General features: G+C 43.8%; 1 protein-coding gene across 23 annotated transcripts in view; it reads left to right on the forward strand.

The window, feature by feature from the left end:
* Window positions 1-27,155, forward strand: part of UNC80 (unc-80 subunit of NALCN channel complex) — a 118,187-nt gene that overhangs the window by 41,162 nt on the left and 49,870 nt on the right. For 20 of the 23 annotated variants that reach the window (XM_075607169.1, XM_075607173.1, XM_075607177.1 and 17 more), the window contains 11 exons: window positions 7,983-8,148; window positions 13,568-13,771; window positions 14,928-15,028; window positions 17,282-17,482; window positions 19,601-19,708; window positions 21,157-21,295; window positions 22,253-22,434; window positions 22,871-23,002; window positions 23,616-23,802; window positions 25,449-25,580; window positions 26,756-26,899. In XM_075607169.1, the coding sequence (XP_075463284.1) occupies window positions 7,983-8,148; window positions 13,568-13,771; window positions 14,928-15,028; window positions 17,282-17,482; window positions 19,601-19,708; window positions 21,157-21,295; window positions 22,253-22,434; window positions 22,871-23,002; window positions 23,616-23,802; window positions 25,449-25,580; window positions 26,756-26,899 (1,696 nt within the window). The remainder of the gene's footprint in view (window positions 1-7,982; window positions 8,149-13,567; window positions 13,772-14,927; window positions 15,029-17,281; window positions 17,483-19,600; window positions 19,709-21,156; window positions 21,296-22,252; window positions 22,435-22,870; window positions 23,003-23,615; window positions 23,803-25,448; window positions 25,581-26,755; window positions 26,900-27,155) is intronic. The other 3 variants (XM_075607170.1, XM_075607187.1, XM_075607192.1) reach the window with 1 other exon arrangement.

A 27,155-nucleotide genomic window follows, 5' to 3' on the forward strand; every position in this document is an offset into this window, starting at 1 on the left:
CGCCGCCATGTTTATAGCGTCCCATACGCTACGTGCCCGCAACAAACATGGCGTCCACACTGTAACCGATGCCCCAAACCGGGGTCTGTAACTCGGGAAGTAGGGGGTCTCTGAGCCACAAATAAATGCGGTTCAGCTCAGGGGGCCCCCTGCTCCCGCACAATATTATTAAAATACATTAATGCTGCTTCATTACCATAGCGGATAGCCGCTAAGGCAATGAAGGGGTTAACGCATAATAGCATGTTTATTGGGGACAAATGCCCCCAATAAACATAGCAGCAATACACAACATACAATACAGTAATGGGCAACATTACTATTATCCACAAATGGATAATAGTGCAGTTGTCCATTTAAAATACATACACAACAATAAAGACATTAAATACATATAGCACTCACCCATGTGCGGCTGCCACGATGAAGGCCATCCTCATCTTCATCCTGCCCATGCCCCATCCGCTTCGGCAAAACAGACACAAGAATAAAAACATCCAATGTAATGTCCCCTAACCCCTTAATCACCATAGCGGTTATTAACCGCTACAGTCATTAAGGGGTTAACCCACCATCACCCACATACCCTCCCCCACTAACCCCCCCACACCATGAGGCCTAACCACCCTCACCCACAACCCACAGGGGAGTCCTACCAAATACCCTTGGGGCCAATACCCCCTCCCCCAGCACATACAGTACAATAATGTGCCAAATAACTATTATCCACATAGGGATAATACATTATTTGGCCATTATTAAACACATTACATACCGTAATAAAATAAAGAAAATTCTACTAACCTCATCAATAAGAAGGCTCCGTCGCCAGCATCATCCTTGGGGTCCGTTGCCAAAATAATACATAGCCAATACATATCAATGACATTAACATACCAATGAACCCCTTAATCACCTTATCGGGTACTAACCTCAAAGGTAATTAAGGGGTTAAGCCATCCTGCAATGGCAACACCACTTATGCATAATATCCTCAATGAATTAAAAACCAATTTCCTAAACAAATCTCATTTAATCATTCAATCTAAAGCCTCAAATGCCACTTAAAACATTGCATTTACAGTTTATACATGTAGCATAACATGTAAGCTACATGTACACGCTGCAAATCAATGTTAACAATACAATAATCCAACTCAAATAGCCTTACATCACAAGAAGTATATTATGTAATGCAATAAAGTCCCCATCAATGAATTAACAGACATGAATTACATCCCTAAACAATTAAAATACCATCCATACCAATTACACAATTAACTATAGCTATCGTTACAGAGAACAAGTTCAAAACATACAAAAAAGGACACCAAAAATTACAATATACTAAAGCAAGCCTCTCCATAACCTACAGTACAGCATAGAAGCCCAAAACTTACATCTCTCTAATAATAAAATACAGTTAACACACATCTATGCATAGCAGCATAGCCACAATCATTTACAATACAGTAAATCAAGCTTTAACAACACTATCATTTCTTACCCTGTATGTATATATCTCTCTAGACATACATACATACATACATACAGTGGCAAGAAATGATATGCAAAAAAAAAATGAACACATGAAAAAGCAAAAAAAAACACATTAACATTAAATACATTTCTTTATTTAACTTACCATTACTTGACCCCACCGACTCCTGTTGATCAGCTTACTCACGAACCAATCCACGAACAGGAACCCATAAAATAAAAAACCATAAAATAATAAACATTAAAATAATAAAACACGACAATCCAGGGGTCTTCTAGTTGTAATCCATCTTCATCTGTATTCTTCTATCTTCTTCCGGGGTCTTCTTCCCGTCTGCTGCCACGCCCTGGTCTTCTTTCTTCAGTAGGAGGTCCTTCCTCCTCGGCGTCTGGCTTCAAAATGAGACGACATAGGCTTTTAAAGGCCTATGACGTCACATTTTCATCATATGGTTCCCACGGCCCTGATTGGGCCGTGAAAACCATGTGTTTTGGCCGATGTAAAAAAAAAATGATGACGTCACTTAAAGGCAAAGAAAGCACAGCCAATCAGAATGGCTTTGCTTCAATTGCCTTTAAGATGACGTCATGAAAAGAAACATGGCCACCCTCACATGGTATGGTAGCCAATCAGAGCGTGGGAAGTCTATCCCTACTCTGATTGGTTCAAGTACCATGTGACAGGCTTTCAATGACGTCATATCCGTTCTTCCCCAAGCCTCTGTCACATGGTCTACTAGAGCCAATCAGAGTAGGGATGGAGTTCCCACACTCTGATTGGCTCTAGTAGACCATGTGACAGAGGCTTGGGGAAGAACGGATATGACGTCATTGAAAGCCTGTCACATGGTACTTGAACCAATCAGAGTAGGGATAGACTTCCCACGCTCTGATTGGCTACCCTACCATGTGAGGGTGGCCATGTTTCTTTTCATGACGTCATCTTAAAGGCAATTGAAGCAAAGCCATTCTGATTGAGTGTGCTTTCTTTGCCTTTAAGTGACGTCATAATTTTTTTTTACATCGGCGAAAACACATGGTTTTCACGGGCCAATCAGAGCCGTGGGAACCATATGACGAAAATGTGACGTCATAGGCCTTTAAAAGCCTATGTCGTCTCATTTTGAAGCCAGACGCCGAGGAGGAAGGACCTCCTACTGAAGAAAGAAGACCAGGGCGTGGCAGCAGACGGGAAGAAGACCCCGGAAGAAGATAGAAGAATACAGATGAAGATGGATTACAACTAGAAGACCCCTGGATTGTCGTGTTTTATTATTTTAATGTTTATTATTTTATGGTTTTTTATTTTATGGGTTCCTGTTCGTGGATTGGTTCGTAAGTAAGCTGATCAACGGGAGTTGGTGGGATCAAGTAATGGTAAGTTAAATAAAAAAATGTATTTAATGTTAATGTGGTTTTTTTTGCTTTTTCATGTGTTCATTTTTTTTTTTGCATATCATTTCTTGCCACTGTATGTATGTATGTATTTCTAGAGAGATATATACATACAGGGTAAGAAATGATAGTGTTGTTAAAGCTTGATTTTCTGTATTGTAAATGATTGTGGCTATACTGCTATGCATAGATGTGTGTTAAATGTATTTTATTATTAGAGAGATGTAAGTTTTGTGCTTCTATGCTGTACTGTAGGTTATGGAGAGGCTTGCTTTAGTATATTGTAATTTTTGGTGTCCTTTTTTGTATGTTTTGAACTTGTTCTCTGTAACGATAGCTATAGTTAATTGTGTAATTGGTATGGATGGTATTTTAATTGGTTAGGGATGTAATTGTTGTGTGTTCATTCATTGATGGTGACTTTATTTGCTTACATAATATACTTCTTGTGATGTCAGGCTATTTGAGTTGGATTATTGTATTGTTAACATTGATTTGCAGCGTGTACATGTAGCTTACATGTTATGCTACATGTATACACTGTAAATGCAATGTTTTAAGTGGCATTTGAGGCTTTAGATTGAATGATTAAATGAGATTTGTTTAGGAAATTGGTTTTTAATTCATGGAGGATGTTATGCATAAGTGGTGTTGCCATTGCAGGATGGCTTAACCCCTTAATTACCTTTGAGGTTAGTACCCGATAAGGTGATTAAGGGGTTCATTGGTATGTTAATGTCATTGATATGTATTGGCTATGTATTATTTTGGCAACGGACCCCAAGGATGATGCTGGCGACGGAGCCTTCTTATTGATGAGGTTAGTAGAATTTTCTTTATTTTATTACGGTATTTAATGTGTTTAATAATGGCCAAATAATGTATTATCCCTATGTGGATAATAGTTATTTGGCACATTATTGTACTGTATGTGCTGGGGGAGGGGGTATTGGCCCCAAGGGTATTTGGTAGGACTCCCGTTTGGGTAGTGGATGAGGGTGGTTAGGCCTCAGGGTGTGGGGGGGTTAGTGGGGGAGGGTATGTGGGTGATGGTGGGTTAACCCCTTAATGACTGTAGCGGTTAATAACCGCTATGGTGATTAAGGGGTTAGGGGACATTACATTGGATGTTTTTATTCTTGTGTCTGTTTTGCCGAAGCGGATGGGGCATGGGCAGGATGAAGATGAGGATGGCCTTCATCGTGGCAGCCGCACATGGGTGAGTGCTATATGTATTTAATGTCTTTATTGTTGTGTATGTATTTTAAATGGACAACTGCACTATTATCCATTTGTGGATAATAGTCATTGTGCCCATTACTGTTTTGTATGTTAGGGGGTATAGGTTTTGTTGGGGTCATATATATATATATATATTTATATATATATATATATATATATATATATATATATATATAGAAAGAAAAAAGCTGCGCCTTAAAGGAACATTTAAACTGTGTGTGTCTATGTATAAATATCTAATGTATAACCTAGATAATCTAGACAATATTGTAAAGGTAAACAGACCTATAACCATAAGATAGGCCTATTACAAACATACAACATATACACATGGAAAAGGCAATAGAAAGGATAACCAGTCCTCAGAAAGTTCCGATGGTGAATATGGGTACTAGTATGTAGGGTCTCCGGCAGCTCTCAATGTGGACCTACCACGTCCACAGGATATCTAAAAAGGAAAAGAGAGGAGAGAGGGCACGCCCATAGCGTATAAAAGTATATTTAATGAGGGGGAGGGGGGAGGGAGGGGTAAAAAACGCACTTACAAGAAGTACAATAAAATCAAGCATATGTGATAATAATCACCACCATCCGGTCTAACTGCAAGCTCTTGGGGCAGTCCCAGGCTCCGTTGGTGAAGGAGCAGCGTCTCAGCAGATTCCAGGACTGATGTAGGTCATCCGGTCAAATTGCAGACTTTGAGGGCATTCCCAGGCTCCGTTTGGCAAATATGCAGCGTACCAGCAGTTTACCAGGGCTGGTGTGCTGTGAATAGTCCCAGACAAAAGTTCCGTGTGTATAGTGCCTGCAGCACTAGCGCTAGGATCAATCCGCTCCTGCGCTGAATGTAGACTTGAATGTCAGTGCGTCTGACGTCACGACGCTCCCTGACGCGTTTCGTCAGTCTCGGCTAACTTTTTCAAAGGGATGACGTGAGGGGGGGAGGTCCGGTATTTTATACACACTCCAATGAAGGTAATTGTTGAATAACCGCCCCTACTCAGCTGCTATCATTAACCGTGCTACCAGCACTATAACATACATAATTACATAAAATGCAGATATTTACCCTGAAAGAATTGGAGGAGATGATAAAATTAACCTATACATTCAATGTCTATCATATTACTAAATATACATATACAATTAACACACAGTTAAACATATATTAAATATAAAAATAGTCCTCAATAACCAATTATAAAACAACAATATAAAACAACATTATTCTCTAGGGTTCAAACCAAAATTGAAAATACGAATCTTGTATGTGGATCAGACCCCATCAGTATTAACTATGGGATACATTGCATTACATCAACATAATGCAATGATATTGCATATCTAGATCCCACCTATAGATAGAGGGATGATCACACATAGACCAGTTTGGAGTATAATACTTAGATATTGATGATAGAAAAGGAGATCATATGACATTAAAATGATATATATATATATACAACCACAATTGAATAACATTAAATATTGCACCCTGATGCGTGCATAAATAAATTGTCAATTCTTATGATCCCATATGATTGGACTAATGACAAAATAATTTTAATTATAAATTTAAATATAAATAAGGATGAAAATTTAGTATATAAAAAAATATATATAATAAAATGAAAATAAAAATATAAAAGTTCATACAAATGAGATCCAAACTCAAAAGGAAGTATGAAACTGGAGTCTGTATGCCACAAACAAAGCTGGGGCCCGGAGGTGTGTCTACATATGTGTGCTATACTAAAATCAAATAAAAATAAGTTATGTGTACTATATACTCTATACTATATACCTATTTGTATCTATTCTATATAGTGACTACCAGGCCCTAATTGGCCGTTTTACGTGAATATCTAAATGATATATATAAAAGTGCTATTGAGTGTTGTGCTGTGTATGTGTAAGGGTAAATTCCTCATACCATCTATTAGACCCAGTGTCCCTATTTTAAAGTGTCAATTTTATAAATCAACATTAATATGCAATGAATGGATCATCCATCTGTCGGACGGAAGGGAGGAGGGTAGGGACTGGGAGGGGAAGGTACGGAATAGATGGGGGGGGGGCGGGGGGGGAAAGGGAAAGGGGGAGGGGGGTGGGGGAAGGAAAGGGATGGGAATAGGAATAGGGGGACCTCTGGAGGAGATCCAAACAGGGGATGGACTGAGACGCAGAGGAGGAGAACAGGAAGAGGCATCCGAGGAATATCTAAACTAAAGTACTTTAGTGTGTATAAAATACCGGACCTCCCCCCCTCACGTCATCCCTTTGAAAAAGTTAGCCGAGACTGACGAAACGCGTCAGGGAGCGTCGTGACGTCAGACGCACTGACATTCAAGTCTACATTCAGCGCAGGAGCGGATTGATCCTAGCGCTAGTGCTGCAGGCACTATACACACGGAACTTTTGTCTGGGACTATTCACAGCACACCAGCCCTGGTAAACTGCTGGTACGCTGCATATTTGCCAAACGGAGCCTGGGAATGCCCCCAAAGTCTGCAATTTGACCGGAGGACCTACATCAGTCCTGGAATCTGCTGAGACGCTGCTCCTTCACCAACGGAGCCTGGGACTGCCCCAAGAGCTTGCAGTTAGACCGGATGGTGGTGATTATTATCACATATGCTTGATTTTATTGTACTTCTTGTAAGTGCGTTTTTTACCCCTCCCTCCCCCCCTCCCCCTCATTAAATATACTTTTATACGCTATGGGCGTGCGCTCTCTCCTCTCTTTTCCTTTTTATATATATATATATATATATATATATATTTAGTTAGTGTGGGGCTGTTGTGTGTATTTTTTATTATTGTGGGTAGCGGGGGTGGGTGAAGGGGTATTAGCCCCAACGGTGGTTGTGTAGGGCTTGCGGGTGGGTAGCTGGAGGCCTTAACCCCTTCATGACCATAGCGATATTAACCGCTACGGTCGTGAAGGGGTTAAGTGCACCCGCAACCCCCCCGCAAGCCCTAAACAAACAACAAGGACCAAATACCCCCTTCACCTACCCCCGCTACCCACAATAAAGCTGGCACGGCTGTTTAACCCCTTCATTACCTTAGCGGTTAACCGCTAAGGTAATGAAGTGGGCTTTAAATGCATTTTTCCTGCCTCGGATGCATGCCGGGGGGGTCCGGTGCTGATATCAGCTCCGGAGACCCCCGGCATCAATCCCAGCCAGGAAAAAGGACTGAATTTTTTCTAAGTGCCGATCCGCCGCTCATCCGCTGCCTCTGAGCAGCAACTTGCCATCTTTTTCTTGCGTGGCTGATCCGCCAGCAAAACAGTATTCTATAGAGGCGAATAGCTCCGCTTAGCTACTCGCCTCTACTAGAATACAGCGTGGCGGAAAAAGTTGGATTTTTAGACGGAAAGTGCCTTCTCGGCCCGGCACCGGCGGAAAAAAAAAACCGCCAGCCAAACTGGCGTTTTTTTTTAATCTCGCCACTTTCTCGCCCGTTACTGAATACAGATAGGCTTTTTAGGCGGGAAAGTGGCGAGAAGTGCCTTTCCACCGCTTACTACATGATGCCCTAAGACTTTGCAATGTTTCTCTATTTGGGTTCTCTATCTTAGACAGTAAGAATCCATATATAATAACACTACAACCACTAATGGTCTAATGCTATATACTGTATATAGACCATATTGTTGTTAACCTATGAGCCCTGTGCATTAAATACAATCAATGTTTCCTTGTGTTAACCTCCATTGTTTACACAAGGCATGGTCTGGCCCAGTTTGATCAGTGATAATCACGCTCAGCTGCCCTTGGAGAAGATGACATGCCAGCCTAGTAATGCTGGTCCTCTTGCCTTGTGCTATAACTACACAGGACTTGGAGAGCTGCCGCCTGCGACTGGACCCAGAGATGGACCGGCACAGGTATGAGAGGAAGATCAGCTTTGCTGGGATCCTGGATGAGAACGAGGATTCCAAGGACTCCTTACACAGCAGCAGCCACACTCTGAAATCTGACACTGGGTGCGAGGAGAAGAAAGGTAGGGGGCTCTAAACCAGCTGCAGTGAGGTGGTAGGCATGGGAGGGCAGCTCACATACTATACAGTATTCCCAAGTTGCCACCATGTCATTGTGACATGTGTATCCAGTCCTTGTTTTCTACTGTAGCTCTAAGTATCAGTGAGTTCTGATTCACAAGTCTCCTTCACACTGAACGTGGATGTCATCAGAACATGAACTTGAGTTGGTAAGGCTGCATTAGCCATAGTACAAACTCAGTTACTGCATATTCCTAGGACTTATGTTCTTTTCAACCAAGGAGACAGGTTGGCTGGTCAAGGAGGCAAATTACAAACCTATTAACCTCCTTACTTATCATGTTTATTGTACAACCCAATAGCTGCTGGATGTACATTCAGCCTATTGCACAGCAATGTTTGATATAATACTCATGCATTCTAGAGGTTAGTGTCCTCTGGGATTTAAATGAAAACCATATGGCATAAAATAGGGTGGAGAGGCACTGGTGTACATTATTATACAATTTGATACCATAATAAATGCATTCATTGGGATTACAGGATCAAGCTGTCTTTTTATGCACTTTTAATTAGGGATGGAAGTTTCAGTCCAGTTTCATGGAGATCTTGTTTTGACTCAAATTGGTTTCGACATAAAACTGTAATTTGGCATCTGATCAAAACCAAATTGACAAATGCAACCTGATCAATCCAATTTTCTTGGGGCTTGATACATGCTCCAAAATATTACACATTCCGAAGACAACCAATACACTTCTTCACAAATTAATTGCTCCATCTGTACTGTACATGGAACTGAATCTGCTTTTCCCCCTTGCAGGTGCTCTAAATCATTGGCAATCAATCACACTTGAGGTTTGATGCAATCGATACAAAAATTCAATAATCACTGGTCTTTGAAATAGCAGATTTTGTATATTTTAAATCAATGATCTGACATCTCTAGATACTAATAATTATTTTTTGATTATTAAAAGCTGAACCTTCCAGTCCTATTTTAAATGGTAATGGGAGTAATTTTGTTTAGTTGTTAAAAGAAACAACAAAAATAAATAGGTTAATGGTCTTTATACCAGGGATGCCAACTCCAGTCCTCAAGAGCCACAAGCAGGTCAAGTGTTAAGGATATCCCTACTTCCGCACAGGTGGCTCAATCAGTGGCTCAGTCAATGACCGAGCCACTGATTCAGCCACCTGTGCTGAAGCAGTGATATCCTTAACACCTGACCTGTTGGTGGCTCTTGAGGACTGGAGTTTAGCCACTCCTGATCTATACAATGGCGGAAGGCTTCTCATGGATCCCATGCTTGTTAAATGGTCAACAGCGTTAACCTCATTGCCAATCATTTACTTAATAAACCTCTCTGGCCTCCATGTGATGGGTATGTTAATTATGGTTATTTCTCTGGTAATAGCCCGAATACTTCTGGGATTTTGTGCAAAGTCTGTGGTTTTTGCTTATAAGGTGGCATTTTTCAACCAATCGTTGATGATCATTAATCAAAGTTGACATTGGGGTTTACATACAGTAGAAGGCTACGAGGGTGGAGGAGGTCAGAGAGTGTACAGTTTGCACCAGTTTGGGTGAGTGTTGTAATTTATTCCTTTTTTTGATCATGTGGTGTTGTCTTCAACCCAGCCCCATTTTTGGGAAAACTTTATTTTTTTAACATGTGTAAATCTTTTTGCAATATGTGTGATGGAGGCCGATTGTGTAAACTTTTTTAAACTCTCCTCTTGTTGATGTAAGGGTGGAAAGATTTGTGGAGACTTATTTAATGTTTGCTTCCTGGTTAAGAGGAGGATAAAAAAACGGAACACCACCCAAACTTTATTTACATAAGCCCCTGCAGCCTTGCACCCCCTACCATCCCCCATTAACTTTCAGGGGGTGGGGCAGAATTGCCGGGTCCTTTCTCACACACTACCCCTCTCTCCCTCACACACATTCTCACCCCCTCTCCCTCCTATTCTCTCACCCCAATCCCTCCTCCCTCTCATTCTCTCACTACACTCTGTCCCTCTCATCCCGCCTCCCTCTCATTCCCCCTCCCTCTCATTCTCTCTCATCTCCCCTCCCTCTCATTCTCTTCTCTCCTGCTCCCTCTCATTCCCTCTCATTCCCCCTCCTTCTAATTCTCTCTCATCCCCCCTCCCTTTCATTCTCTCTGATCCCCCCTCCCTTTCATTCTCTCTGATCCCCCCTCCCTTTCATTCTCTCTGATCCCCCCTCCCTCTCATTCTCTCTGATCCCCCCTCCCTCTCATTCTCTCTGATCTCCCCTCCCTCTCATTCTCTCTGATCCCCCCTCCCTCTCATTCTCTCTGATCCCCCCTCCCTCTCATTCTCTCTGATCTCCCCTCCCTCTCATTCTCTCTCATCTCCTGCTCCCTCTCATTCCCTCTCATTCCCCCTCCTTCTAATTCTCTCTCATCCCCCCTCCCTTTCATTCTCTCTGATCCCCCCTCCCTCTCATTCTCTCTGATCCCCCCTCCCTCTCATTCTCTCTGATCCCCCCTCCCTCTCATTCTCTCTGATCCCCCCTCCCTCTCATTCTCTCTGATCCCCCCTCCTTCTAATTCTCTCTCATCCCCCCTCCCTTTCATTCTCTCTGATCCCCCCTCCCTTTCATTCTCTCTGATCCCCCCTCCCTCTCATTCTCTCTGATCCCCCCTCCCTCTCATTCTCTCTGATCTCCCCTCCCTCTCATTCTCTCTGATCCCCCCTCCCTCTCATTCTCTCTGATCCCCCCTCCCTCTCATTCTCTCTGATCCCCCCTCCCTTTCATTCTCTCTGATCCCCCCTCCCTTTCATTCTCTCTGATCCCCCCTCCCTCTCATTCTCTCTGATCCCCCCTCCCTCTCATTCTCTCTGATCCCCCCTCCCTCTCATTCTCTCTGATCTCCCCTCCCTCTCATTCTCTCTGATCCCCCCTCCCTCTCATTCTCTCTGACCCCCCCTCCCTCTCATTCTCTCTGATCCCCCCTCCCTCTCATTCTCTCTGATCCCCCCTCCCTCTCATTCTCTCTGATCCCCCCTCCCTCTCATTCTCTCTGACCCCCCCTCCCTCTCATTCTCTCACCCCCCATCTCATTCTCTCTCATCCCCCCTCCCTCTCTCATCCCCCCTCCCTCTCATTCTCTCATCCCCCCATCTCTTTCTCTCTCATCCCCCCTCCCTCTCATCCCCCCATCTCATTCTCTCTCATCCCCCCTCCCTCTCTCATCCCCCCTCCCTCTCATTCTCTCATCCCCCCATCTCTTTCTCTCTCATCCCCCCTCCCTCTCTCATCCCCCCTCCCTCTCATTCTCTCATCCTGCCTCTCATTATATCTCCGTCACCCCCCACAGGACAGCCACAGAACACACACACGACAGACAAGTTACACAAAGGACGGTCAAAACACACACACACACACACACACACACACACACACACACCACCACCCCCCCCCCCCCCCACAGGACACACACACACACACACACACACACACCACAGAACACAGACACAGACACAGACACACACACACACACACACACACACACACACACACACACACACACACACACACACACACACACACACACACACACACACACACACACACACACACACACACACACACACACACACACACACACACACACACACACACACACACACACACACACCACACAGAACACAGACACACAGCCTAACTCTCTCAGGTCCATGCTGTATCCTTCCTTCTCTGCTCGGCTCCACCCCCAGGCTCCTGACACCATCTCCAGATTGGCTACTGCTGCTGGGTAATGCAGCCAATCAGGATGGAGGAAACTGCCCAGCCCCCTAGCAGCTGCCCTGCTCTCTCCCTGCTCTGGGAGATGGGGATATCCCCTGACTGGTCAGGAAACTGCACTAAGCAAAGGCGGCTGCCTAGTTTGGCCCAATGGTTAAACCAGTCCTGGCCCTCACTGAGAATAAAAAGTTTATGCAGCAGCTGACAACTATATACACGTATAATGTTTATACCACAGAACCTTCCTTTAACCAAACTCCTTCTAGAGGCTGGAAGCTAAATGTTTATTTAATAAACAGTGGTGGCTGTACCAAATCTGTTTACTTCAATGATCCATTGTAAATCAGCAGAGACAAAATTGACTTTTAATTGAAAAATGTAATTTCTGCAAAAACAGAGAAAAGCAGCATTTCACGTGAAGCATTTTATACTTCTTAACTACAATGGATTTTTTCTGTTACTGAAATTCAAATGCCTTTATACCGTACATTCATAATGAGTTTGGTGGAAGCTGAACGTTGGTAGAAACAGCAAGGTGATATACTGTGTGGTTTATTTTTTGTAATATAAAGGAGAACCAATTCAAATGCTACGGCTGATGCAGACCTTTCAAAATATGTACCGAGTTCTAAATACTCTTGGCGTTTTCATCCTGTACACCCACAAGGCCACAAAAATGCTGTGTGGCTAAATTCCACAATCTGCACACATCGGTGACATACTTTTCAACTTGTTTCAACAGACAAGTTGTAAACAAACTGCACTTTGCTCATGCACAAAACATTCTGCATGCAAGGGGTGCCCAGGTGGTGCCCCCATACCCTTGACCAAAATATTTGATGCTATGCCTGGGGTTTTTACATCACAGTGTGTTAAAAGTAGCCTCAAATGTTTTTTTAATTCATTATTATTAATATTCTTATTTATTCAAATCGTGAGAACGTAGGGGAACTATCACTAACATGCTAACATATAATAACACGAGGGAGACGCGTTTTCTCCCTACCACGATCCTAACTGGGAAGTGTGTCAGTATGTTATCAGGACTAAATGAAGACAGGAAGTGTTTACTTAGAAGCTACAGCTCCTGCTTCCAAATTCCATCAGCTGGTTGAAGGTTTAAACAGAGCCAAGCTGAATGTTCAGATAGAAAGCAAGTAGAATTCAGGGCTCTTTGTTACTTTGTAACCTGTGGTTAGGAACCCATTAACCTGCAGGAGAGTGATTAGCCATATCATAATCTTGTGTGTGTGTTATGCAAGATTTGATTATTAATGGATTTGCCCAAACACCCACGACAATGCTTAACAATTACCTTATTATAGTGCAACAAACAGTCACAGTATAAACAAGATGAGTGTCTAGTAGAGATAGTGTTTAGGAGAGAGGGTAGCAGGGCTACAAATGAATACTCTCTTCAGTTCTACTGACTGCAATACTAAAGGGGTTTGATAAGGGTGATGGCTTTGTGAAGGCTGATTGCATAGCTCTGTGGGAGCAAATGTGGTTGTTTCTTGAACTTGAGCTGAGGAAGGAGACGATTAGAAAGGGAAAAGATAGAGTGATGTACTGCAAAGCAAAATGGGTAGACATTTAAGAAGGGGGGAAACAAAAAGTCCTCTTTTGTTCTTTTAATGCAGTTCCCAGCAGGAAGATCAGAATAGGAGGCTCCCGCCTGCTCCAGATTAAAGGAACCCGCAGTTTCCGGGTGAAGAAAGGGGGCTCCCTGTCCAGCATTCGCCGAGCCGGCAGCCTAAAGAGCACAAAACTAACACGGCAGGACTCGGGGTCCGAGAATGAGGAGATCCAGCTGTCACAGAGCAGGGACACTGTCACTGACATAGGTAACTCAGGTGACAGGCTCTGAATTTGGGGTATGGGAGGTAGGGAGGAGGTTGTATATAGTTATCATATCCCTTCCCACATGCCTCTTTTCTAAAGTAAATAAATGTAATTTAGCTAGCCTGCCCTCATAAATCAGATTATCCATCCCGTTTACTCATGTGGTGGCTCTTCTCTGCACTTTTTCTAGTTCGATAATGTATTTTTTATGGAGTGGTGCACAATACGTTGGACTTAGTTTAATAATGGAATCCAGGTTAGACCCTTTCTGACTGATAAATCCAATGCTGATAGTAGTATGATACGTAGCTATTGTTTAAACTATTGGCTCGCAACAATATATTTTTTCCCACGACACAACATCCTTCAGCTACACAATTGATAACTATGAGGCCACTGCTAGCATTATTCAATCTACATTGCTTCCCAGTGCTTGATGGTGAAGATTAACGTTTTTTTAAAAATAGTTAAGATTATTAATTCCTCTTTCAGTGGGTATAGTGTTTCTTCCAAAGAAACATGTTCAGAATTAAGCCCACCATATCTCCTTCTCTGCTCAACCCAAGCACAGCACGACATTAGGACATTGTGGACATTCTATGAGGTCATAACATTCTCCCATAATAAAGTCAGTACAGTACATATCATACATATTTCGGTGAGGATAATCAGACTTCACCTGTAGAAGTACCATTTAATCACCAGTTTTGCTCTGAAGAATAATATTGCGTATTATGTACTATGTACCTTCTATCCCAAACCTAGTAGTCTCTTCCATGGAACTAGGGATCCCCATGTAAGCCAGTGGGAATGGGTTTCAATATAGATCCTCAACCAAAAAGTCTTGTTATTGATCTGAAAATTCTGCATTCTTATGGTTTGCAGCATCTCTAGGATGCAGGGAATTCGTTCTCCATTTGTTTTGTCCCATCCCCTTGAAAGAGGGAACTTGTTGCAATTGACTGTGCTTTTCTTTGCCAACACAGGTAGTGGCCAAATGGTCAGAGGAGGAGGGGGGGGGGGGAGCTTGGGGAGGATGCTTTCTAGTGCTGTGTTGTGAATCCATGTGTGCATTGCTGGGCTGGCTGAGAGCATTTTGCTGCCATGACATTTTAGGACTGTGTAACCTTATTGTCTTCTTTGATGTTTGTCTTTGAGAACAAGGGAGTCCATGGAGCACTAGCGAGCCAAGTATTGAGCCAGAGGGAAGCAGCACTGGCACTGAGGAAAGCTACCACCGCAACATGTCCTGGCTGCCTGTGAGTGGTTTGTGAGGCGAATTCCTCAGATCTGGAAAAATTAACGTCCCTTACTCAAAGAGCTTCCAAATGTGGAGATACCAGCAACTCAATGCAAGAACACATTAGGGAGATTAATAGCTTGCTTAAGCTGCACTACTTTAGTCCATACATAAATTGCAATACTTTGTTACATTCTTCACATACATTGACCCTCACTGTGATTTATTCACACAGCTACAGTAAGTGCCACGAAAAATCCATCCAACTGACCAAGGGATACCTCATGCCTTTCTCTTGCCAAATCAAAAAACAGGCTACTATTCTGCACCCCACAATGACACATCTTCTCAGTGAGAGATGCTCCAGGATATGATCTGTAAAACCCATCCACCAGTATTTGACACAAAATGAGATTATGAGCCAGCCCTAAAAAAAAAAAAAACATTAAAAATGCAGCATGCAAGAAAAAAACAAAACAAAAATTTAGCTCACTCATGAGATCCAACTCGACAGGATGGAGATTTATTTAGCAAAAGGCAGCGCAGGAATCTGACACCCTTAACATCGCTATGTGTTTCGGGACTGTGTGTCCATTCTTTTCCGGTGGGCGGGTTTTTCTCGACATATGGAATGTTGATTCCCCTAGTCCAGGGGTGCTCAACTCCAGCCGGAGTCCTCCTTCCTCCTCCCCCACCCCCAACAGGTCAGGTTTTCAGGATATACCAGCTAGCACAGGTGGCTCAATCAGTCCCTGCTTCAGCACAGGTGGCTCAATCAATCCCTGATTCAGCACAGGTGGATCAATCAGTCCCAGCTTCAGCACAGGGACTCAATCAGAGGCTCAGGGCCTCTGATTGAGCCCCTACGCTGAAGCTGGGATATCTTGAAAACCTGACCGGCTGGGGGTGCTTGAGGAATGGCGTTAAGCACCCCTGCCCTAGTCTATCCATTCTTTCTGATTAAACTGTAGAGCACTCATCTTTATTATTTATTAACTCTTGTGTTTCACCCAATGACTAGATGCAGTCTCTGATGTTAATGTATGTGACGGTAACTTTGTGACAGGCTATTAATAATACACACCAAAAATATAACTGGGTTGAACTGAACGAGGCTTAGATATGATAAAATATAATTTATTCCTTGAAAAAGGTGAACACAACAGATTATACAAATAACAGACAAAATATGCACTTACTTAAAGTTGGGAATGATGAAATAGTCAGAAATCGTGACTAGCAGTCCATACAGCAATCTTGAATATCACAGAAGACACGAAAGACAATTTATATACGATTATTTCCCATTGAACACAACCTAAACCCAGCCGCTCTCATAAATCAGTGGTGAGGTTGACAGTTTTCCCCAGAATAAAACTCCTCACACTCAAGGACGTTTAAAAACTGCTTTTCCTATCTAAATAACTTCATAACTTCAGTTCAGTAGTACTTACTGGCACGTGAGACATATTAATACATTCCGGCACGCATGACGCTCCCAATAAGACTAAATATTACCGTGTAATATTAAAATTAAGAGAGATATTCATATCTGTCTCTTAGTACTTGCTAGACATCATGTGTCTGTAATCCTTATGTGCGAATCAGTCCCACGAATACACATATGTAGCTTTTAGCACGTTCAGCCGAGGACATCTCATAATATTCTTATATTTAATAAGGTCACTCATTCTGATATCTCCTTGGGTAACCGCACCCCTGGCCCCCATAACCCCTGGTCAATAAATCCTTTGAAGCAGGGACTCGTGTGAAGAGAACATTTGTCACAGGTGCTAGATTTCACACCCAATGCTCCAGACATGGTCCTAGCTGTCTCTACCAGCAATATACCCTTGGTCTGCCAATTAGGTATTAACATACTGTACACTAAACCCCCTCTGTACTTTTCACACCCATCTTCAATCAAGCCTTTTGAAGCCCAGATATTTCTGAAAAGACACCACACATTTGTATTTTCCTAAACTGTAGCTCATTAACCCCTTAAGCCCCAGTGTGTGTGTGGTGCAGACACTGGCACAGAAACAATACATTTACACAGGGGAATAAACAGTTAGATGGCTGAAGCAAGGCAAAAACACATTACTGGACCAAAGTCCAGTTAACCCCTTGCTTCCCAGGTGAGAGTAGAGGGGGGCCAAATGGTGTGTAACCCCTTTTATCCCGGGCCAAATCCTCTCATGACACTGTAGTCTTCTCGAATTGAGAAGGGTCTAAATGCATTACAGAGATGTAAACTGTCATCTGTTGTCAGGTCATGATCCTGTTATGCAACCAGCAAAGCTTCATCTGCACCCACGTGGATTACTGCCACCCTCACTGCTACCTCCATCACAGCCGCTCCTGCGCCCGGCTAGTGAGAGCCATCAAACTGCTCTATGGAGACACTGTGGATTCACTAAAAGAAGACAACCTGGCTGGCAATGCGGGTCTGAGGGGCAAAAAGGGGAAAGAGGTGAGTTGATGACACCAGGGCGTTTCTTTCTGAGGATTAGGGTGAGCTTTGGTACAGGGAAGCACCCGGGTTTCAATATAGGAATAAGTGTTGTGATTCTAGTACCCTGTGTAGTGAACGTGTAGTGTTATAGAACTGTGACATTGGAGATCCTTTCTCTGTAAGACCTTAACCAGTGGCAGTAAAGACGTTATAATGCTGAGTGTTCAGGTCCAGCAGCCTTACAATACAGATAGCAGTAGCCAATGTGAGGTGTTTCTCCTGTTCTGTTATATGACTATTGTGTTTAGGATTCTTTGAGTTTATGTATCAATGTAGAGAAAAGTGTGTTTAGACGCACTCCTGTTTTTTGGAGCAGATCTGCCCGTAATATAGTGTGTGCGGCCGTGTGCTCGCGCGTGCCTGTGCGAACGTGCGTGCACGTGCCGCACACTTTTTGTGTGGATGCTGTGAGCGACAGTGAGGTATTGTGTTTGTGTGTGTGTGTATATGTGTGTGTGTGTGTATATGTGTGTGTGTGTGTGTGTGTGTTAAATATGTTTATAATAAATAAATACGGTAGTAAATAAATTATTTATTAACATTGTACATACATACATACACACACACACACACACACATATATATATATATATACACACACACATATTTCAGCGGCGGTAGCGGCGCAAAATCTTTATTTTCCCCATCTTCCCCTCTGTCGGCCGGTTCCACGCTCACTGCCTTGCGCGCACGTGTTCCTATAATAGGAAGGATGACTAACCACAGCCAACTATTACTGCCGCGCACGCACACTGCGCAGCAAGCGCGCCCTCTATAGAACAGCCCTTCCATCTGATGCAATATGTTAGACTCACTGAACGCCACTTCAGATATAGAAAATTATTGGGGGGGGAAAGAACGGTGCAAAGACACACAGAATGTGATGCATCTCATTATAATTGGGGCACCTTGTAACTCTTCCACCAACTCTTCCTACTGACTCTCCCCAAGGTGCAAGCTGGGGCAGAGACGCAGAATGTGATACATCTCATTATAATCTGTGCACCATGTAACCCCCCCCCAACTCCTCCTACTGACTCTCCCCAAGGTGCAAGCTGGGGCAGAGACGCAGAATGTGATACATCTCATTATAATCTGTGCACCATGTAACTCCCCCCCAACTCCTCCTACTGACTCTCCCCAAGGTGCAAACTGGGGCAGAGACGCAGAATGTGATACATCTCATTATAATCTGTGCACCATGTAACTCCCCCCAACTCCTCCTACTGACTCTCCCCAAGGTGCAAGCTGGGGCAGGGACACAGAATGTGACATCTCATTATAATCTGTGCACCATGTAACTCCCCCAACTCCTCCTACTGACTCTCCCCAAGGTGCAAGCTGGGGCAGAGACGCAGATTGTGATACATCGCATTATAATCTGTGCCCCATGTAACTACCCCCAACTCCTCCTACTGACTCTCCCCAAGGTGCAAACTGGGGCAGAGATGCAGAATGTGATACATCTCATTATAATCTGTGCCCCATGTAACTACCCCCAACTCCTACTACTGACTCTCCCCAAGGTGCAAACTGGGGCAGAGACGCAGAATGTGATACATCTCATTATAATCTGTGCACCATGTAACTCCTCCCAACTCCTCCTACTGACTCCCCCCAAGGTGCAAGCTGGGGCAGAGACGCAGAATGTGATACATCTCATTATAATCTGTGCACCATGTAACTCCTCCACTGATGCTCCCCAAGGTTCCAGCTGGGGCAGATGGGGCAAAATGAAAGCCAAATGCTTTGATAAATAGGTGCAAGGTGAAAATGTCCTGGTTTTGCAACACAATTATCTTGATCCATAGACCCCACAGCCATAGACCCATTTTGTTTAGTTTGTTGTATTCTTTTAGAAGTTGCTTCTAGTGAGATTTCTACTCAAAGAACTGTCAACAAGGAGAGAAAAACATTGCAAACGTGTGTAATAGGCTTTGAGTTATGTATAGACATTGAGCACAATGGTGCTGTTGTGAGGATAGCAGTGCATGGAAGTAGGAAGCGTGCTGTATGTATTTAAAGATCAGTAAATGCTGCCTTGCATAGACCTCTCTGTGTGTTTCCTTCACACAGTGCTCAGACAAGTCGTGCCTACGAACCCCATCTTTGAAGAAGAGAATGTCAGAGGCAAACTTAGAGGGAAAGAAGGACAGCGTGATGCTGAAATATATAAGGCAGCAGGTAGGTGTGTCTCTGTGTCACAGTGGAGATTTAACAGTGAGGATGTGAAGGGCTGAGGAACGGGTGGCCTTAGGCTTTGCGGAGCCCAAGGTGGCATGCTGCCAGCGCCCCAAGAGGGACTTACCTAGACGAGCAGCCCTCCTCCGGCAGCATCACGGCGGCTTGAAGTCACGGCATCATATAATGTCACATTGCCATGGCAACGCCATGACATATGACCCCATGACGATGCGTTGGCGCGCTGCAGAGACGGTGAGGACACGCATGCACACACGCTCACACATCACCCAGACACCACCACACCTACCTCTCTGCTGGTTCGGAGACCCCGCACTTCTCCTGTCGGCGCCGGGATCCAAATTTTGACTGGTGGAGGGAGCTGGAGAAGGAGGGGAGGGGGGGGGGGGGCCCTCCCTTCTCCCTTCTCCAGCTCCCCCCTCCAGTCAGGTGAAAGTTGGATCCCGGCGCTGACAGGCGGGTGAGGAGAGGACGGAGCGCGGGGCCTCTGGAGGTGCGGGGCCCAAGGTGGCCACCTTGCTCACCGGCCGGCCCTGCGAGGATAGTGTTAAGTAAAGGCACCTACAGTAAATGTATCAAAGCAAAACATTCCTTGGCTTCCCATGGACCAGTGGCGGAACTACCAGATGTGCCGGCAGCTCGGCTGCACTAGGGCCCACCACCTCCAGGGGCCCACCCACCACACGCCAGAACACTTACTATATTTTAGCAGCCAGAACAGTGTTTCAGCATTTGCAAAGACCCCCCTCTCTGCACACCCCCTCCCCGCGCCCTACCTGTGGTACAGGGCCTTACCCAGAGGCAGCCCACCCAGGTGTCCCTAACAGAAGTTTAAAAGACAAACTTTCTTCCCTGAGTACGATGTCGGCATGTGCTGATTTTGGGAAGGTCTTGCTCTGCTCGTGACTTTGTGATTGTACAGAAATATTTTGCTCACCTCTATTTGTGAAGTCATTCTAGCCTAGCACACACAAGTGGCTATTTAACCCCTTCCATGGTGGCCAGTTTTCTTGCCAATGTCTTGCTGGCCCCTCTAGCACTGCAGGGGTTTACAAACTGAAAGTTGAAAAAGGTGACATCAAAATGTAAACTCCCCCATGAATTATGGATGAGTACATTTTGAGGGCCTTTACTGTCAGTTGAAAAAGTGTGTTGATACAGTGTATCCATTACAATAAATCAGGTGTAGCATGTCTGAAGGTTCAGGGTCCATGTTACACTGGGCAATCGGGCTTGAAAGATTTGTGAAATGGAGCGTTGTAATTGATGTCTAAGCCCCGAGGACATCACATTGGTTGTCAGGATCCTCTTCGCAGTACTAAATACTGTGTATGCACTTGAATGACAGGTTGTGCAGGTGCAGTGCTGTATGTGTGTTCTGCTTCTCTATGGGCAGTAACACTCAAACCAGTTAACTCTCTGCAATGCAGGTGATGAGCTTGTCCCCAGCTCCTCTGTCACTGCTGATCAAGGCAGCCCCCATCCTAACTGAGGAGATGTATGGGGACATCCAGCCAGCTGCCTGGGAGCTCTTGCTGAGCGTGGATGAGCACATGGCCGGAGCTGCTGGTAGGGAGACTACTGCTTCATTGTCTGCGCCTTGCTGCATGTGGTAAATCGCTCGCCACTGAAGAGAAAAGCATAGTAATGTGTTGTGCGAGGTTGTGTAAGTCTAACACCAGCTCAGACTTTCTGGCTCACATGAAGATAGAAAAGGGGGGGGGGGGAGACACAGAGAAGTAGAAATTGATACATTCCAAATCCCAGTATCATCTGTTGATCAAAAAACTACCCCCTAAATCTTTCATTTGCTCCATTCAACTTCATCCCATACCTCTTCCATAATTCCTGCCATGTAGATCTTCCTATAAATCGTCCGGTTGCTCTGTACAGGAGTATTCACAGAGGGGATGAAGAGTGGAGTCCCGTACTTGGTGCACAATCTCTGAGATGTCACAGTGATTGCTATAAATATAGCTATGAATGAGTCTAATTGCCCATACGGTAGACACAATTGTTGGTGGTACAGTAACTGTAATGAATTACTAAGGCTATTACTGTTAGCAGGGAAAGCAGTGATAATGTGTGGACTCCACTCTTCAACCCCTCTGTGGGTTCTCCTTTTTGTTCCCAACCTTCCCTTAGTTGCACCCACTGAGTCACATTTACTTCTAATGCTGAGCCGTGGGGCTTGTCTATGTTTAATATAGAGTACTTCCTATAATACCCCCATAACTCCTTCCTATAGCAACTCCCCATATCGTTCACATAGGCAAATGATGCTAAAGCAGCAAAACTTGATACAGAGGTCACTGATACATTAACACAACATGATGTGTATTCTACATGATACACGAAACATCCATTGTGTATCATGCATCACTTTGTGGAGTTTGAAACATAGGGACTTACTCTGTATCAGTCGAAGAGGCCGATAGGGATGTTTTTGGTCAAAAACAGCCGATTGACTACTTCGGCTGATACAGGATAAGCTCCTTAGTCCCTGCTGTATCTGATCTCATGCAGCTGCCATGTTCCTGCTCTGTGCTGTGAAAGTGCCGGACGCTGTCTCTGATATGCTAACTTCGGAGTTCCAGCACCCAGAGACAGTGCAGAGGCTCAATGCTATCCTGAAGTTCCACACTCTCTGGAGGTTCAGGTACCAGGTCTGGTCCCGGATGGAAGAAGGAGCCCAACAGATATACAAGGTGTGGAACAGCATCATGCACTTGGTTTTACTACACTGGGGCATTGGGCTGCCTGAAGTGAGTCTTAGGCCGCGCTTATAGTCCCGGCTACGGCGACACAACGGCGTGACGTCATCCGTCGCAAAAGCGATTTAAGCTTATAGTGTAGGAGACACGAGAGACGGCGACTGGGGGGGGGGGTGGCAGGGGGGTGGCTGGGGCGTGGCCATGAGCAGTTCACCCTCATTGGCTGAACCGCTCACGTCACACGGTCGCCGAAAAACTCAGTTTCCATTGACTTCCAGCGACTGTGGTCGCTGTGTTGCACCGTCGCGTTCGCACCCACTACAGGCGTACGCAGCGGATTAAATTAACTTGTTTTGACACGCCGTCACCGTAGCCGGGACTATAAACGTGTCCTTACTTGCTGCTGACCTTCTCTATCTTTCTGTGTTAGATCCCTCCTCCAAGTATTAACTTCACTCTACCCTCTCCCATCCTGGGGATGCCCTCTGTGCCAATGTTTGACCCACCCTGGGTACCACAGAGCAGTGGAAGTGTCCAAGATCCAATCAACGAGGACCAATCTGTGAGTAAAACTGTAAAACACCAGTTGTCAGATAATCTATTGATAAATCTGATGCGGTTCTATGCCCAGATTCTGCCCTGGCTTTTGTGGCCAGGAGACTGTGATACATTATTCCCTGGTACATATATTGTACACTACTTTTTAATTTTCACACCCAGAGTACCACTAGTTACTTATTAACAAACTTACAGATACACTTTATTTTGAAACCAAAAGGGATCAATTTTAGAAAAACAATCTCCGTTTCTTTTTTTATAGCCTAAATATTACATAAATCTCTGTAAAATACAACTCAGAGAGCATTGCCCCAATATTTAAAAACTGTAGATATTGTTAAATCACACAGAGTAAGACTCATTTTGTAAGCCACTAATGACAGCCAAAATGTTGGACTATATGTGCTTCCATTATATACTTCGGTACAAAATATATCTATTTTTGTACAAAGTATTTTATTAGCATGTTTTGGTATTACACATACTTAGGATTGAGATATATCTACTAACACTTGGTGATCGCCTTCAATCCTGAAGGACCCTTTGCTTTGCCAGCAGCTATTTGGATGGGCTGCTACTGTAAGTTCCTCTCTTCTCCTTCCATAATTTGCCTCCAGAAATCCTTCTCCGCTCGGGCTGTATCCCGATCCCACCAGCGGGCTGAGCACATTCTCAAGAACCTGCAGCAAGAGGAGGAGAAGAAGCGGCTGGGTAGAGAGGCCAGTCTGATCACAGCCATCCCAGTCACACAGGAGGCCTGCTACGAACCCAGTTGCTCTCCTAACTCTGAGCAAGAGGAGGAAGGTGTGCTGTGGGATATGTGGGCTGGTATATGGGAAAAGCATTAAACATACCCTTCTGGTAGGGGTCCTCAAGCTGTGGTCCTGCCACTTGATGGTGGCCATGCTCACTCCTTCATATTGAGCCTATTCTAACTCTACTAATTTATATGTACATGTCCAGTATTTTTTAACTATATGTGATACATACATATACATTACTGGATGAGCAGAGCTGGGTGGGAGTATGCGAGTATCCAAATGTTTATTAATATTTAAGTGGTCTGCGGTGTCATACAGTTTGAGATGGTTTGGGAGCTGCAAGCTTCCCTTGTATAAAAATGCACAAAGAAACAAAACAGATGCATTTGACTCCTGCAATGTACAGTAATACTGTATTTACTGAATTTGGACAACACTAATGCAAAGTTAACACTGCAAAGAGAAATATCATTTTTTTAAGTTTGCTTTTATGTGCCGCTGAAAGTCTTTGCACACACCCACCACACTAGGAATAATCAATTCATTTGCAAATGCAAGTACTGTTAATTTACCTACAATATTGCAGGCAGCTTTGGGGACCCTAAAGGAACGGTCCCATTAAGAGAGTAAAATTTGCAAGCATCAAAAACCAAAGCTTAAAAAAACCTGTCCGTAGTAACAAGTGAAATCATTTTGTCTTCAGTTTTCCAGTGTAGGATTTGTTTAAAGCAGCAATACTGCATTCCCTTTTATTTAAATATGTAAATCATGTGATAATTCTACATTCTTACCTAAGCTGGCAATCTTTTGATGCTCCTGTTATAAATCTGTCTAAATCCTGATTGTGTGCCTAACAAAATGGCCGCCTTCTAACTTTGTGCCGCAGTCTGGGAAATGCTGCAGCTGATATGTAACATTATATTACTAAGTGTATTACATTATTGTTACAGCTTTCAGAGTAATATACAGTCTGCTGTTTGGAACACAGCAACTTATCTGTTTGTGATACTTTGTTGCCAAAGTGCACAGTTCAAAAAGGTGTGTGTCAGAGCCTGTTTCAAAAAAGGAAGTGGATATGACTTTCTAAATTGTTGCTGTAGCAACCAAAAGGATGATCAGTACATTTAAAAAAAAAAATTAACAAAAGTAATTAAAAATGGCATTAGTAGTTAAAAAAAATGCAGACAGTATTATCTAATACTACAGAACTGATTTATTTAAAAGACACAGAATTGTTCATGTTTTGCTGCTTTAACACCGTTTGCAAAATGAGGCCCAGAAATGTATCTCTGAATATCACTATAGAAAGTATTCTGGAATATGAAGCACGTACAGTGCTGCTTTTTATTGGGGTTACAGTAGCTGAAACCTTACTATGGTAAAAATGCTGCAGTCATTGCAAAGCTTCAGTGCTGAGTTAAAAATGACACTGAGACCAACGAGTTATATAAAATAAGTTATTAAGTCCACGAGAGGGCTGATTTTATATGATCTGAGTGCTGATTGTATATGCGATAATTCTGGACTGCTGCAGCACATCCCTTCAAGCACCCAGGGCAGTCCAACCTGACTGTGTGTAAGTTACCAGACCTGCACCTGTAGCCCATTTGGCTGATGTCATTGTGCCTTGCGTGGCATTGAGTGATTGTTGTGTAGTGCTGGTTTCACCTCCCTCATTGTGTTTGCCAGTAGAAGAAGTCACCAATCTGAACTCCCGCCGCCTGTCAGTCAGTCCATCCTGCACCTCCAGCACCTCACACAGGAACTACTCCTTCCGCCGAGGCTCTGTGTGGTCCATACGCTCGGCTGCCAGTGCTGAAGGTGAGGCTTGAAGCTACAGTGCCACCTAGCGATGCATCTGTAACAAAGCTCTGACCCACACAACTTCTGTGGTGTTTTAACATTCATATCATAGTGTAACATGTATTCAATAGCTTTTTTTAACTTGAATTGCCAGATTAAATGGGCCAAGTAGTCCTTGCCTGTCTACAATGTCTATCTTTCTCCCAATGGCAGCAAGAAAAGAACAAATAGCGCACAGCCAGGGAGCCAGGTGGAGATAAAAAATACCTTTTATTTCAGTGCATAGATGATGACATCTTCACCCCCTTGGGGACAGAAAAAAACACACCTCCTACGCGTTTCGGACCGGTAGGTCCTTTATCAAGGAGTACTCCTTGATAAAGGACCTACCGGTCCAAAACGCGTAGGAGGTGTGTTTTTTTTCTGTCCCCAAGGGGGTGAAGATGTCATCAGCTATGCACTGAAATAAAAGGTATTTTTTATCTCCACCTGGCTCCCTGGCTGTGCACTATTTGTTCTTTTCTTGCTGCTTCTGGATTTCCCTGCATGGCTGGCACGCAACTGACTATTCCTGGAGATGATGTGAGTGGGTAAGAGACTTTAAGACTGCAATAGTTGAGTACTTTTATGTGTTCATTTCAAGTGACTTACAGGTCTATATATTATACCCACTACCATTGGTGTCTTCATGGAATTGATTATACTGCAATAACAGTTGTTATCTGGATGAAGTTGTCTGGGGTTGAGCACCCTATTTTTTTCTTACTTCTTTCTCCCAATGGCACCCTGATAAATATCAAATAACACAGGAGGCTCTTACAGGGCTTTCCAACTTCCAACAGAGTCTTCACTAGTCAAGCTGGCCAGTACAAGTCTACAGGCTGTTCTGAGCAGTATCTGGAAGAATCTCTACCCAGACCCTATTAGCAGCATGGAATGCTGGGAGTTGTAGTTCTGCTACTGAATATTAGCAGCACTATTAAAGTCAGTGGGATAACAAGCGATGTGTGAAAAGTTTATTACTTTATTTTTAAATATATTTAGCCTTAGACTGTTAATCCGTCTTGAAAAATTATGTGTGTGTCCAAGCTGTGGACTAAAGCTATAAGTGACAGCCCTCTTCATAAAACATGCTTCCTTGGTCCAGTGTCTGTCTGTGCAAAGCCTCTATTTCTACGTCATTTGTTGCACAGATGAGGAGCATGCCACAGAGCACACTACAAATCACCATGTGCCTCAGCCACCCCAGCCTGTGTTCCCAGCATGTATCTGTGCTGCCGTGCTGCCCATTGTCCACCTGATGGAGGATGGTGAGGTTCGTGAAGATGGTGTAGCAGGTACGATCTTGCATGGATGTTGCAGCCCTTCTTTATATGGCCTGGCCTATATCCTGGCAGCCTTGCTTTTCAGACCCTGCTCTTGTGTTTTATCAACAAAGTGTCCATGTCACTTCCAGCCTCTGGTTTATAGAAAACAGCCTGGTCATATTCAAATAATCTATGGTATTGCCAAGACAACTATTCTCTATGATAAGTTACCATATCATGTATCCATAGACAATGAAATAAAGTTTTGCCTAGAGGAACGTCCAGG

This window comes from Ascaphus truei, chromosome 7 (genome assembly GCF_040206685.1).
Source record: "Ascaphus truei isolate aAscTru1 chromosome 7, aAscTru1.hap1, whole genome shotgun sequence".
Lineage (NCBI taxonomy): Eukaryota > Metazoa > Chordata > Amphibia > Anura > Ascaphidae > Ascaphus > Ascaphus truei.